The sequence below is a fragment of the Acinonyx jubatus genome, chromosome D3, assembly GCF_027475565.1.
Source record: "Acinonyx jubatus isolate Ajub_Pintada_27869175 chromosome D3, VMU_Ajub_asm_v1.0, whole genome shotgun sequence".
Lineage (NCBI taxonomy): Eukaryota > Metazoa > Chordata > Mammalia > Carnivora > Felidae > Acinonyx > Acinonyx jubatus.
In genome coordinates, this window is record NC_069392.1 from 2,005,552 (window position 1) to 2,020,086 (window position 14,535).

The 14,535-nt window shown below is 59.6% G+C and overlaps 1 protein-coding gene across 25 annotated transcripts in view; it reads left to right on the forward strand.

The window, feature by feature from the left end:
* RIMBP2 (RIMS binding protein 2) overlaps window positions 1-14,535 on the forward strand; it is a 218,550-nt gene that overhangs the window by 184,584 nt on the left and 19,431 nt on the right. For 17 of the 25 annotated variants that reach the window (XM_053206401.1, XM_053206397.1, XM_053206398.1 and 14 more), the window contains 5 exons: window positions 1,141-1,292; window positions 3,564-4,025; window positions 5,204-5,347; window positions 10,267-10,425; window positions 12,948-13,634. In XM_053206401.1, coding sequence (XP_053062376.1) covers window positions 1,141-1,292; window positions 3,564-4,025; window positions 5,204-5,347; window positions 10,267-10,425; window positions 12,948-13,634 — 1,604 coding nt within the window. The remainder of the gene's footprint in view (window positions 1-1,140; window positions 1,293-3,563; window positions 4,026-5,203; window positions 5,348-10,266; window positions 10,426-12,947; window positions 13,635-14,535) is intronic. The other 8 variants (XM_053206395.1, XM_053206396.1, XM_053206404.1 and 5 more) reach the window with 2 other exon arrangements.

The window sequence follows — 14,535 nt, forward strand, 5'->3', positions numbered from 1 at the left end:
CCTCGGCACGCCTTCCTTTGGTAGCTGTCCAGGTAGAACTTCCCTCCTGGCCAGGCTGCGAAGACAGCGGGAGGACCTTCCTCACGGCGGGTGTTTGACAGTGGACTCGAAGCTGCCCTTGCAAGTGGGCCGTGGGCAGGTGTGGGTGTGAGCCCCGCCTCCCACACTTGATGGCTGAGCGACTTCTCTTGAACCTTGATCGCCTCGTGTGCAGAGTGGGTGCGCGCGGCCACCCGAGGCCTGTGTGAGCACCCCGTGGCGAGTGGAAGAACGTGTGGCTCACGGAGGAGCCTCGCCGGACAGCTGGTGCCCTCCCACCCGGAAATTCATGCCTTGGGGGGACGGTAGCAAGGCGTGTGGGGCTCAAGGCCTTCCTCCTGGAAGTTATAAATACATTCCCTTCCAAGTGAAATGCCACGCGCGTCCCAACAGGAAGATGTGTGGTGGGGGGGTTGGCACCAGACCCACGGGAAAGGAGGCCACCCGCGGGTGACAGGCAGCACTGGCGATCCTGTTGTCACCAGGAGCCGCCAGAAGGACCGGGGACACGGCCGCTGCCTCCATGTGGCTTGAACCGGCTGCTCAAGACCAGTGGGCACGTCCAGACCGGCTGAGGCACGACACGAGCTGTCCACTGGTGCACCTGTGTGCACAGCTGGGCTCTCAGGTTCAGATGGTGTCCTCGCACCCGTGTCTTGTCGCTCAGCTCTGTCCCCTCCCTGGGGTGGCAAGTACGTGGCCCACGCCTGCATCCTGTCTAGTCTGATGGACAGAGAGAGGAAGGAGAGGGGGAAGCAGGGAGAGGGGCAGGGAGAGAGGGAGGGATCGCCTTCGTCTCCCAAACGCGGGTATCTCCTAGCGCGACCGGAGCCGATCCCGTGGCGGGTAATTGCGTCCACCTGGTGGGCTGGGAGCAGGGCGCAGGTGGCCCCGGAAGGCGGATCAGCGTCCAGGTGAGCGGCAGAGCCGCGGTGCACGCTGGGAGCTTCCGCCTTCCCGCTGCCTCTGCCTTTCCTCACCCTCACTTCCTGCCCTGGCGACCTGGCCCGGCGCTGTCCTTCCAGGTGAGAGCAGTGGGCAGAGCAGCCGCCCGCCTGCCAGAGGACCGTGCCCTGAAAGTGCTGCCTTCTGTGCCCTCAGGCCCTCCGGCGCCCCCCCAAGATGTCACCGTCCACGCTGGGCCCACCCCAGCAACCGTCCAGGTCTCCTGGAAGCCACCCACCCTGACGACTGCCGGGCTGTCCAACGGGGCGAACGTGACCGGCTACGGCGTGTACGCAAAAGGGCAGAGGGTGAGTTCTGGTTTGGTGGCGCGTGGGGGCGGGGCCTGCCCGCACCTGCTCCTGGAGGGGTGAGCACTTGGGGGCGCCCTCCCTCTCCCCTCTCTCCTCCACCCCCAGGACCACCAGCAGTTCCTAAACAGCACCCAGAGGGGTGCCCACGGCCCCCGGCAGAACACCCCCAGCCCCCTTCTCTCCTGTCCTTCCCCCTTTCCAGAATCTTCTTTGCCCGCCTCCCACAATGTTTGCCCTGCCATGGGCGGTTCTTGCAACTCGCCTCAGTGCTGAAAATTCACTTCTCCGTCCCCACAAAATCAGCACCCCCCCTCCCCACCGCCGACGGGCTCACAAACTCCACAAGGTGGTACCAGGGCCGAGGGGAGCCCTCCTTGGGAGCACTGAGCAAGACAGCTGCACCTCAACACACGAGGCCCAACTCTGTCCTGGCCCATGACACAGACGTGGCTGCCTTGGGGGAGGCTTGGGAAGCTTCTGTCCATCCTACTGTTCCCCCGAGGACCCAGGGTGACCTAGCAAGTGCAGGCTCCTCTTTGAGATCGGCCTGCCTTGTCCTTAAACACTGCCACCTGCAGGCGGTATGCTCCCCTGCACCCTCCTCCCCAGGACTCCCCTCTGTTCCCCTCCTCCCCAGGACTCCCCTCTGTTCCCCTCCTCCCCAGGACTCCCCTCTGTTCCCCTCCTCCCCAGGACTCCCCTCCGTTCCCCTCCTCCCCAGGACTCCCCTCCGCTCCCCTCCTCCCCCGGACTCCCCCCTGCTCCCCTCCTCCCCCAGACTCCCCCCTGCTCCCCTCCTCCCCCGGACTCCCCCCTGCTCCCCTCCTCCCCCGGACTCCCCCCCCCCCCGCTCCCCTCCTCCCCCGGACTCCCCCCCCCCCCGCTCCCCTCCTCCCCCGGACTCCCCCCCCCCGCTCCCCTCCTCCTCCGGACTCCCCCCTGCTCCCCTCCTCCCCCGGACTCCCCCCCGCTCCCCTCCTCCCCCGGACTCCCCTCCGCTCCCCTCCTCCCCCGGACTCCCCTCCGCTCCCCTCCTCCCTAGGACTACTCTCTGTTCCCCTCCTCCCCTGGACTCCCCTCTGCTCCCCTCCTCCCCCAGGACTCCCCTCTGCTCCCCTCCTCCCCCAGGACTCCCCTCTGCTCCCCTCCTCCCCAAGGACTCTCCTCCTCCCTCAGGACCCCCTCTGCTGCCCTCCTCCTCCAGGACTCCCCTCTGCTGCCCTCCTCCCCCAGGACTCCCCTCTGCTCCCCTCCTCCCTCAGGACCCTCTCTGTTCCCCTCCTCCCCCAGGACTCTCCTCCTCCCTCAGGACCCCCTCTGCTCCCCTCCTCCCCCAGGACTCCCCTCCTCCCTCAGGACCCCCTCTGCTCTCCTCCTCCCGAGGACTCCCCTCTGCTCCCCTCCTCCCCCTGACTCCCCTCTGCTCTGCTCCCCTCCTCCCCCGGACTCCCCTCTGTTCCCCTCCTCCCCCAGGACTCTCCTCCTCCCCCAGGACCTCCTCTGCTCCCCTCCTCCCCCAGGATTCCCCTCTGCTCCCCTCCGCCCCCAGACTCTCCTCCTCCCTCAGGACCTCCTCTGCTCCCCTCCTCCCCCAGGACCCCCTCTGCTCCCCTCCTCCCCCAGGACTCCCCTCTGCTCCCCTCCTCCCCTAGGACTCACCTCTGCTCCTCTCCTCCTCCCTCCTCCTCTCTGCTCCTCCTCCCCAGGACTCCCCTGTGTTCCTCACTCTTCCCCTCTGTCCCTCCTCCTCCCTCAGGACCTCCTCTGCTCCCTTCCTTCCCCTCCTTCTCCAGGACCCCCTTCTGCTCCACTTCTGTGGGGAAGCCCACAGGCAGGCTATGTGCATAAGAGGAGCCTCCTCCCTCTCAGGCAGCAGGAGGTCCATTGTGGCCTTTGCCTGGCCCCCTCCCCCAACCCAGCTTTCCTGGTTTACACTGAATGTTCTCATGCCTCTGGGGCCCCTGCATCTGTCCCTGAGTTGGTGCCGGACACGGAAGGAAAAAGTGTGGCCCTAGTTTGTGCCCTGGAAACCTCCAACAGCTGGCAGGTGCAGGGCTTGTAGAAGTCCCCAGCCCCCAGTCCAGGAGCCTGACTGCTGCCTGGTTCCCTCTCTAAGGCCCATTTGATCTCCAGGCTGGGCAGTGCGTCTAGCTGGGCACAGATGGGCCCCAGTCCCTGGGCACGAGAGGCTGTCTCGCGCTGGTCAGGGTGCAGGGGGACAAGCTGGGGGGACACGGGCAGCCTGTGACCGGCACTCTCTGTGCACAGGTGGCTGAGGTCATCTCCCCCGTGGCGGACAGCGCGGCTGTGGAGCTGGTGCGGCTGCGGAGCCTGGAAGCCAAGGCCGTGACCGTGCGGACCCTCTCTGCACAGGGCGAGTCCGTGGACTCTGCCTTCGCTGCCATTCCCCCCGACCTCCTGGTGCCTCCAACCCCCCACCCGAGAACTGCTCCCACACCGAAGCCATTAGCAAGTGCCGGAGCCCCTGATACCAAAGAGGAACACCCGGGTCCCCACATCATGGTGGACGAGGCCTGGGAGCAGAGCCGGGCACCGGCCCCCGCCCATGGGCACATGCTGGAGCCACCCAGCATGCAGGGCTCGGGCCCGGGGCGGCGGTCGCCGTCGCCCAGCCGGATCCTGCCACAGCCACAGGGCACCCCGGTCTCCACCTCCGTCGCCAAGGCCATGGCCCGGGAAGCTGCACAGAGAGTGGCCGAGAGCAGCCGGGTAAGGCTGGGTGTCGTCTCCCTGGTCCCACTGTCCCTCGGCCCGGCTGGGAGCCATGCCCCCCTCCCTGCCAGGGACAGAACCCCATCCCTTCCTCGGGTGCATCGGTCTCCTGGGGTGCCCAGCATGTCTGCTGCGGCCTGTGGTCAGGGCTCTGGCACAGGGACCATGGTGGTCAGTGTCCCCCTCCACTCTGCCTGTCCAGCCTGTCCAGTCTCCAGGAGCCTGACCCCTGATGGCGCCCTCTCTGAGCTGCCGGATGGAGAGCTCTGTGCCAGTGCTGGGGAGCCCCCACTTCCGGGATGTCCCCAGGGCTGGCCAGCCTGCCTCCGGTCTGGGGACCAGGTCAGGGCACCTCCGGAAGGGTGCAGACCCTGAAGGTCAGAGCTGAGAGACACAGGGACATTCAGAACAGCCAGGAGGGATGAGGGGTTCAGTGACAGCCTTCAGTGTCACCTGAAACGCCACAAATCCAGGCTTTTATGTGACATCTCCTAGTTGATTCAGTATGGGCCTGGAATACTTAAAAAAAGAGTTCAGCATTAATTTGTGACTTGTGACGAGAACGGTCCGAATACGCACACTGACCAGGGGGCCCCCCACCCCTGTGCTGAGTCTCACAAAGCAGAAGCCCAGGCCTGGAATGTCAGGTGCTTTTGGCGAGGCTTTGTGGGCAGGAAGGGCCTGGCAGGTGAACAGGTGCCCCTCTGCTCTCCTGGACGGCAGCCACACATCCCACAGCTCTAAGACCCCCAGGGAGGGTCCCCGACAGCAGGCGGGAGCCAGAGACTGGGGCTGCTGGTTCCCTGGCCAGCTCGCTTTTTGGAAGGCATGGAGAGAAAGCAAATGTCTGAATCTCGTTTTTCAAGAAAACGTTAGTTAATCAGATCAAGAGAGCCAGGCAAATGGGACACATGGAGAGAGAACTTTCCATTGGTTTCTGTAGGTTACCAGCAAAGACTGGAAGTGGTTCTGGTAAGGGAGGGGGGCAGCGCACTGGAAAACCTGCCCAAGCCCAGGGGCCAGCGCTGGGCCACTTGACACAGGCCCCTGCTTGTGGTGGTCCCCAGGGGGACGGGGCTGGGCCAAGGAAGGGCCGAGCCCAGGAGACGTGGGAGCCTGGAGGCCCCCTTCCCCTCTGCAGCCCTCCCGACCGCTTCTTTCCTTGTCCTTCCAAGTTAGAGAAAAGGAGCATCTTCCTGGAGAGGGGTGGCAGTCTGTATGTAAACTCAGACGAGGAGGACGGCTACGGCTCCCCGGATGTCAAGAGGAGGGGCGCCTCGGTGGACGACTTCCTGAGAGGCTCGGAGCTTGGCAAGCAGGTAAGCGTGGACTGGGGTCCCCGCCGGCCTCCCCTAGCCTCAGTGCCCTGGCCTCTGCAGGGCCAGGGCCATCCCCGTCCCTGGGGGAGGAGGAGGCACCCGGCCCGGTTACGGCTCTCGGTCGGTTTGGGAGCTTTAGATGTAACGGTGCCCGTGCGGTTGTGACCTCACCTGGGGATGGTTCCAGAAGGCTTCCACACTCCCCGACTGCCCTGTCCTGGCGTCTGGTCAGGGGCGTGGTTTTGTGGGCCAGGTAAAGCCACAGATAACCACCTGGTCAAGTTGGGCAAAACCTACCATTTATTCACTTTTACTAATGGGAAAAATGTTTGTTGGGTGTCTGCCATGTGCCAGGCATCGGGGGGAACCAGAAATTCAAGGGTCCGCATCGTGCCCCCAGGGCACGAAACATCCAGACCAGCCTCTTGGGCAGCAGGTGCATCCAGTGTGGGTTTTGGCTGCAGTTTCTGGACGTGTGCACTCTGACGGAAGCGTCCTTGATTGGTGTCAGGCCTTGCAGTGGGGGGGGGGGGGGGTGTCAGGGCGTGAAGACACTGCAGGTCATCCGCCACCCACGGCACACACAGGGCAGGGCAGTGTCACGGCCTCGGGGGCGATGTTGGACTCACACACTTGGGGTCACATCCTGGCCCTGCCTGGTTGGCGGTAGCTCCACAGGCAAGTTCCCCAGCGTCTCCAGCCATCGGGGTTCTTTGTTTGTAAGGTTAAAAGAATTCCGCTTGCCTCGATGTTAACACGAGAAACAGGACACCCAGCTAACGATGACAGAGGGGATGAAGATACTTCATTAGCCCACCATACAGGAATAGGAAGCCCACGCAGGAGGAAGGTTGATTCAGCCTTCCAGGTGCGCCTGGGCTCTGGCTTCTCAGGCTTCGATGCTTTTGGCCTTCCTCTCGTGGTTCCAAAGTGGCTGCCATGGCTCCGATAATCACACCCTCATGTGGCAGCCCCCCAGGGAGGGAGGGAGGAAGGAAGGAAGGGAGAAAAAAGAAGGGGGCTTTCTTTTCAGACACTTTCTTTTTTTTTAACGTAATTTATTGCCAAGTTAGCTAACATACAGCGTATACAGTGTGCTCTTGGCTTCGGGAGTAGATTCCCATGATGCGTCACTTACATGCAACACCCAGTGCTCTTCCCAGCAAGTGCCTTCCTTAATGCCCATCGCCCATTTTCCCGTCTCCCCGCACCCCAACCTCCCATCAACTCTCAGTTTGTTCTCTGTACTTAAGAGTCTCTTATGGCTTGACTCCCCTTCAGTTTGTAACTATTTTTTTTCCTTCCCTTCCTACATGGTCCTCTGTTAAGTTTCTTAAATTTCGCGTATCACTGAGAACATACATCTGTCCTTCTCTGACTGAGTTATTTCACTCAGCATAATACCTTCCAGTTCCATCCACGTTGTTGCAGATGGCAGGATTTCATTCTTTCTCATTGTCGAGTGGTATTCCGTTGCGTGTGGTGCAGTTGTAAGTGGGACCAACCAGTTCCTTGATTTCTCTGCCGATTCACTATTGGCGTATAGAAGTGCAGCTGATCTCTGTGCGTTAATTTTATACCCTGTGACTTTGCGGAAGCAGCTTTTTGGTGGAGTCTTTCGAGTTTTCCACTTAGGGTATCATGTCGTCTGGGAAAAGTGAAAGTTTGACTTCTTCTTTGCCAATTTGGGTGCCTTTGATTTCGTTTTGTTGCCTGATTGCTGATTGCTGAGGCTGGGACTTCCAACACTTTGTTAAACAACAGCGGTGAGAAGAGACATCCCTGTCGCGTCCCTGATCTCGGGGAGAGCTCTCCGTTGTTCCCTGTTGACGACGATAGCAGCTGTGGGCTTTTCATAAATGGCTTCTATGATGTTTAAGTATATTCCTTCTATCCCGACTTTCTTGAGGGTTTTCACCAAGAAAGGATGCTGTATTTTGTCAAATGCTTTTTCTGCATCTGCTGACGGGACCATATGGTTCTTATCCTTTCTTCTATTAATGTGATGGATCACATTGATGTGCGAATATTGAACCTGCCCTGCATCCCGGGGATGAATCCCACTTGATCATGGTGAATAATTCTTTTAATGTACTGTTGAATTTGATTTGCTATTATGTTGTTGAGAGTTTTCACATCCATATTCATCAGAGATATTGGCCTGTAGTTCTCCTTCTGTGTGGTGGGGTCTCTGTCTGGTTTGGGAATCAAGGTAATGCTGGCTTCATAGAATGAGTCTGGAAGTTTTCCTTCCCTTTCTATTTCTTGGAATAGCTTGAGAAGGATAGGTATTGTCTCTGCTTTAAACGTCTGGTGGAACTCCCCTGGGAAGCCATCTGGTCCTGGGCTCTTACGTGTTGGGAGATTGTTGATAACTGATTCAATTTCTTCGCTGGTTATGGGTCTCTTCAAATTTTCTGTTTCTTCCTGTTTGAGTTTTGGAAGTCTGTGGGTGCTTAGGAATTTGTCCATTTCTTCCACGTTGCCCAGTGTGTTGGCATATAATTTTTTTATAGTATTTTCTGAGAGTCATCTGTATTTCTGTGGTGTTGGTTGTGATCTCTCCTCCTTTCATTCATGATTTTATCTATTTGGGGTGTCTCCCTTTTCTTTTTGAGAAGTCTAGCTAGGGGTTTATCAGTTTTGTTTATTCTTTCAAAAAAGCCAGCTCTTAGATTCATTGATCAGTTCTACTGGTTTGTTGTTGTTGTTGTTGTTGTTGTTGTTGTTTTGGATTCTGTATTGGTTATTTCTGCTCTAATCTTTATTGTTTCTCTTCTGCTGATGGCCTTGGGATTTCTTTGCTGTTCTGCCTCTAGTTCCTGTGGTTGTGTGGTTAGGTTTTGTATTTGGGATTTTTGTTGCTTCTGGAGATAGGCCTGGATTGCAATGTATTTTCCTCTTAGGACTGCCTTCACTGCATCCCAAAGGGTTTGGACTGTCGTGTTTTCATTTTCATGTGCTTCCATATATTTTTTAATTTCTTCAATTTCCTGGTTGACCCATTCGTTCTTTAGTAGGATGTTCCTTAACCTCCATGTATTTGGAGGTTTTCCAAAATTTTTTTGTGTGTGATTTCAAGTTTCATAGCATTGTGATCCGAAACTATGCATGGTATGATTTCAGTTCTTTTATATTTATTGAGGGCTGTTTCGTGGCCCAGTGTGTGATCTGTCTTGGAGAACGTTCCATGTGCACTCAAAAAGAATGTGTATTCTGCTGCTTTTGGATGAAAACTTCTGAATATATCTGTCAAGTACGTCTGGTCCAGTGTATCATTCAGGGCAATTTTTTTTTTTTTAATGTTTATTTTTGAGATCTAGAGAGAGAGACAGAGTGGGAATTAGGGGAGGGGCAGAGAGAGAGGGAGCTACAGAATCCGAAGCAGGTGCCAGGCTCTGAGCTGTCAGCACAGAGCCCGACGTGGGGCTCGAACCCATGAACCATGCGATCATGACGTGAGCCTAAGTCAGACGTTTAACCGACCAAGCCACCCGGGCGCCCCCAGGACCATTGTTTCTTCGTTGATTTTCTGCCTAGATGATCTGTCCATTGTTGTAAGTGGAGTATTACAGTCCCTTGCAATTACAGTATTCCTGTCGATAAGTTTGCTTATGTTTGCGATTAATTGATTTATATATTGGGCAGGCACTCTTCTCTTAACTGGGAGAAAAGTCACTCCCTGCTACATCTCACCGGGCATCATGTGCCCAGGACCGAGAGAGGGTAGGATTCCCACCAACGATGTCCCTGGCGAGCAGTAGACACCTGCTTCCATCCCGAGTTAACTCCTTCATCACGGGGTTGGAATCCGATGAGACCGTTCTCGTGTAGGAGGGCACTTCCTGTACACCTGGGGGAAGACCTCCTTAAAATCAGCCTGGTCTCTGTGTGTTTAAAGCCATTCATTGTACGTCTTCTCCTTGGTGCCTGACTGAAAGAATGACAGATGGAACAGCTCAAGCCCCGAGGTGACAGAGGCTCAGGCCGAGAACCTTCCCGGCCACTGCTCCCCGCCGATGCAGGCAAAACCTTAGGCCACGAGCTTAATGTGGCTGGAAGTGCTTGCATGTTTTTATCTAGGGTAGTAATCGGAAGCTGGAGTGTTTTTAATAAGTGTGTCGCAGGATGCGATGAAATGCATTTGTCTTGTCGCCCACCAGGAAAATAAAGAAACCTTTCTTACCGCCATCTAGCGAAAGCAGAGCGCGTTCGTAAATCTGAGCTCGTCAGGGCGTTCAGTTTCGGGGGGTTGCAGTCTGTTTTGCTGTCAGTGCTGGGGGTGTCGGTGACGGACACTCCGTGAGTGAGGACGTGGCGCTGAACTGCAGCTGAGCTCCTGGCCGGGCTCTTTGTGTTTCTGTTTGCATGTTACCAAACCCGCAAGGAGGCTTTCCTGTGAAACCGTTCACACGGCCCCCAAGCTGGGCGCAGGGTGAACACAGCCCATGGCGGGGGAGTCCACTGCCTGCCCAGGCTGGGCTGTTCTCCAGACGCCCCACGGTGCGCGTATTAGACCACATGATATTTGTAAGAGCCTTCAGTGCCTTTATATGGTGCGTACACGCCTGCTTCCCACCGCCCTCCGCCCTGCACGCACCGCGTGCCCTAGCCCTGTGGCCGCCTGAGCCGGCAAGGGTCTGCGCCTGTTGCCACGGGGCTCCAAGCGGGCAGCCCCGGGCCGTCTCCCTGCCCTCCTGGCTCCCTGCGCTTGATGGGATGGACACGTGCAGGCCCTTGTCACTGCTGACGGGAGCCACACGCACATGTGCACACGCACACATGCATATGCACACACACGCGCACGCACACGCGCGAGTCGGGGGCTCCCAAGGCTGCAGGGCAGGAAAAGGGTGGCAGCACAGCCCGGGGGCCCCGATTCCGGGGGCCCCACGGTGTCCCCTGCTCTCGGCCCCCAGCCGCACTGCTGCCACGGAGACGAGTACCACACGGAGAGTAGCCGGGGCTCCGACCTGTCCGACATCATGGAGGAGGACGAGGAGGAGCTCTGCTCCGAGACGCAGCTGGAGGACGGGGGCAGGAGGCGGCCTGGCGGCACATCCCACAACGCCCTCAAGGTCAGTGGCCCGGGTCACCGGCTCCCTCTGCGCGGCCTGGGGCCCCCTTTCCCTGTCCCTCTGCCGGGGCCGCGCCCTGCCGTTTCGATCGGCTTCTTCCTTGGTGCTGAGCTCATGTTCAGGCACTCCTCCGGTCTCCTGTCCCAGGCTCGCCCCAAAAGCCCGGGAGGAGGAGCTCCAGAGCATGTTTCACCCCCGGGGGTGCACGACTCGGTACGGGGAATGGAGTGGGATAGGAAAACAGCACAGGGAAGACGCCCGGCCCGGCCCTGAGTGCTGACCGCAGAGCCAGCAGCCGGGACACAGGTGTCTGAGTCAGACAAGGGCTGGGGATGAGCAGAGCCAGCGGAGGTTTTGCAGATTTTCCGGGAAAGGAGGAAGCTGGGGAGCGCAATGCTCCACGGGGCATGGCGGCCAGAGGAGGGCGGGGCAGCAGGGGCCACACGGGCTCCGCACACAGGCCCCTTCTCAGACACCCCCAGAGCCCCGTGTCCTTGGCTCCCACCTCCAGTGAGGCCGCCAGTGACAGGCTGGATGGGGGTCACCTTCACGGAACATGAGCTTGAGGCCTCCGGAGAGCCCAGTAGGAGGCCTGTCCCCGTGCGCGTCCCCATACCCTGACCGCGTCCCGGGGCATGAGCCGCCCGCCTCTGCACCAGGCCCTGCGCCAGGCCGAGCCAGCAGTGCGGCCGTTCCCAACCCCGGGGGAGATAAAGGGCCGCCCGGCTGCTGGGACCCCTGTGGGGTTTGCAATTGGAAAAGGCCACGGAGAGGAACGTTCTGCTGGGGGATAGCACACCCCACCACCGAACTCCTCTAGGACACGCAGCCAGGCATTTTGAGTAGTGGATAGAAGGCAGCATCCGGTGCTGGCTGGCAGCTCAGTGCCCGCTTGCATAGACAAGACTCAGATGTTCTCCCAGCAAAGGCCCCTGGCAGAGCCTTGGAGATCCTCTGTCACCAAAGAACATGCCAGATGCGCATGCAAATCCTGCATGGTTGCAGTTCCCGGCGGTCCTGGTGGCTCCCCCCGAGCCTCTTGCCAGCTCCCAAGGCAACACTGGCCAGCGGACTCACAGCAGCCTTCCTTGAGGGAAGCAGGCCCCAGGCTGCCCCCTGCTCCAGCCTGACTCCCCCCACACTCTCCCCCCCCCCCCCGAGACTCCCCCGCTTGGCCCCAGAGCTGCCTGCAGGTGTCTGTGGCTGGGCTGGGCGAAGCCTGTATCCGTTTTTCCAGGATGCTTCTCCTTTGGGTGGAGAAAGCCCCTGGGATGGCACTTTCTGCGAAGAGTTTAGTAAAGAAGCAGAGGGAGGCTTGGAGAGCGACAAGCTCCTAGGAAACTGATGGTCCAGTGCCCCCCCCCCCCCCCAATCCCCTGCCTGCCTGGGAGCTAGCTGGCAGAGGGCAGAGCTGGCCTGTGGCGGCCACAGGCTCGCTTACTTTGTTGTGCCCACGGCACTCTTCCAGGTTTTTAAATCAGGAGATTTCACAGGCTGGTGTGGACTTGAAGTTCTCTAGAAAGTCCCACCAAGTCTGGCACGGTTGGGCTCTGCTTCCCACCTCGGCACAGTTCCCCGTGGCTGGGCCAGCTTCCCCCACGGCAGCCTCGCTTTGGAAGCCCCGGTTAGAGCCCTTTCTCCTGCTCCCAAACAGACTCTGGCGTCAGGTCAGCAAAGGGGAGAGGTTGGGTCCAGGGCAAGGGCGCGCTGCCCAGGCCCTCCCTGCAAGCAGTGAGCTCCAGCCACAGTGCCGGGGAAATGCGCCAGGGCCCCCAGCTTGTGGAGCCCCAGGTGGGGGTCCCGGAGGAAAGGCCTTGCCTGCAGGGGCAGGGAGGGCCTCCGGAAGGAGAAGCTGTCTGGGTGGGCTCAGTGGGTGGGGAGGATGGGCTTGGGGATGCCCCTGAGGACAGAAATGTGTGTGACCTGTGGGCTCGCAGTGGCCAGGTCACCTCCAGCGTGGGGCAGCTTCCTGGGTGGCGCTGTGCAGGCAGGCTGGGCCTGAGACTGGGGGGGGGGGGGGGGGGGGCGGCGGAACGCGGCTCCCCGCGCCAGGGGCCAGGATCCAGACGGCCAGGCCCACCAGGTCCTCTGCAGACACTGGGGGAACAGGGCTGTGCAGCCACACTGCCCCAGCCAGGATGCGCCCAAGGGCCGAGGCCCCGCCGTCCCACAGGCGTTTAGCTGCGGCGGAGGGGGGTAGAGGAGGGGGGGCGCCGTGGGGACCGCCTCCCCGCACCGACTGCCACTTCCGAGTTCAGACCCGCCCAGGCCTCCGGCTGTTCGCCCACCGCCCCCCACACTTGCGGCCTCCACTCCACTCAGAGCGCGCCTCCCGCCGGCCCCGCTCCAGGCACCGTCCGTTAACCTTCTGTTCTCATTCCAGAACCGGGCCAGAGCATGCCTTTCGCCCCTGAGTGCACGCCTGCTTGCCCCTCACTGCGTCTGAGACTAATCCTGTCTGTTTTCTTTCCTTCCCCCATGTCACTTCGGTCACACCCCGCGTTAACATACCACCCTTTAAGGAGTGCTTTCAGAGTAGCCGCACTGAAGGGGTCTTCCCGGAGCGCCCCGACCACCCCCAGCAGACCTACCACAGTAAGGGGCTGTTCAGTATCCCTGAAGTAGCTGAGGACGGGGAGCAGCTGTGGTTCTTGCACAAGCAGGGCTTAGGGTACTCCGCCGGGGCCAGGGCCCGCGCCCGCAGCGGGGACGAGGCCCCCCCGGCGTCCTGGCGCCCAGCAAAACCCAGGGGCCCCGGGGTCGGCCCCCACGCCGAGGACTTCGTGCCGGAAGACAGAGGCTGCCGGTTCGGCCGCTCGGCCAGCAGGAGCCCGGACAGTGGCCTGGACTGTGGGAGCGACGAGGAGGAGCTGCACTTCAGCTTCCGGAACACGGCCAAGTGCAGCCCAGGCCCCGGGCACTGTCGCTGCAGGAGGAGCCTGAGGCCTCTGCTGGCCCGGCGACGGACGCTGACCCGGCAGAGCAGCATCGAGGAGGACTTTGGGGAGCAAGCGGTCCCCGGTGACGCCCTCAGGAGCGATGGCGCCCCCCCGAGCCCAGAGAGAGCCACCCCCAGGAGGTCTGGCTGGGAGGAGCCCCTGGCTCACCAAGGCTCGCGGGATGTCTGCAAGAAAAGCGTAAAAGTGCCCGACAGTAGGGCCACTGGCCGCCAGGCACAGCCGCGTCCTGGGCCCGCAGAAGGCCCCTTGGTGTGTGAAGTACGCTTCCTGCTCACGTCCGCTTGCCAGGCCAATCCATTTCCATTCTCTCCCCCGGTCGATTTATTTTGGTAGCCATCCCTGGGGAGCCCCTCTGCTGGCTGGCTTTGGTTTCCATGCATTTTGATTTCCGTCCCATTGCTTCCTGATCTTTGCCCACGCTGACGATCCCTTTACTTTGCTGTCGAATACTGACCCCCTCCCCCACCCCCACCCCCACCCCACAGAATCAGCGATGATTATGGCTGCTTTAATTCAAGGGCAACTGAATCTAAATTTTAATTAAGGGTTAGCTGAACTGTGATTATCCAAAAGTTTGGCAACACTTTTTTTTTTTTTTTCCAAAACGAACCCCAGGGACCTGTTGATGACCACCACCGGCGGTCCTTACTGATGCTTTTGGTGTGTGTTTGGTGTTGTGTTTTGGTCTTTATCCATAATTGGGGGGAAAAAAAAAGCAGTTATCGAAGAGATCCATTTCTATATATTGTTTCCAAAGTGGTTTTGTTTTTGTTTTGTTTCCTTTCCCTTTCTTGCCTGTGTCCAGTTTTCAGAATGGGTTTTCCATCATCTGCTGTAGATGCACCCCTTGCCTTGTGTTCCAGGCTTGCAAGCGGGCTGTGGAGAGTAGGGGCTCATTCAAGGCTTCGTTCATGTCTTTATTGTGCCCTCTTTTCAGCACATCTGCTCCTGTCACGCTGAACTTTTCCATGAGAACAAGGGCGAGACGCGGCTGGGCGCCAGGCCTCCGGTCTGAGCCCGTGCAGTCGCGGTGTGTCCACCAGAGGGCGCCGATCCGTACCCCGCTGAGTCACCTGCCACCTGCAGCCCCCCACTACCTGCCCCTGCTTGTCACAAGCCGCCTAATTCCTGGGACTCCCTCACCACCGTT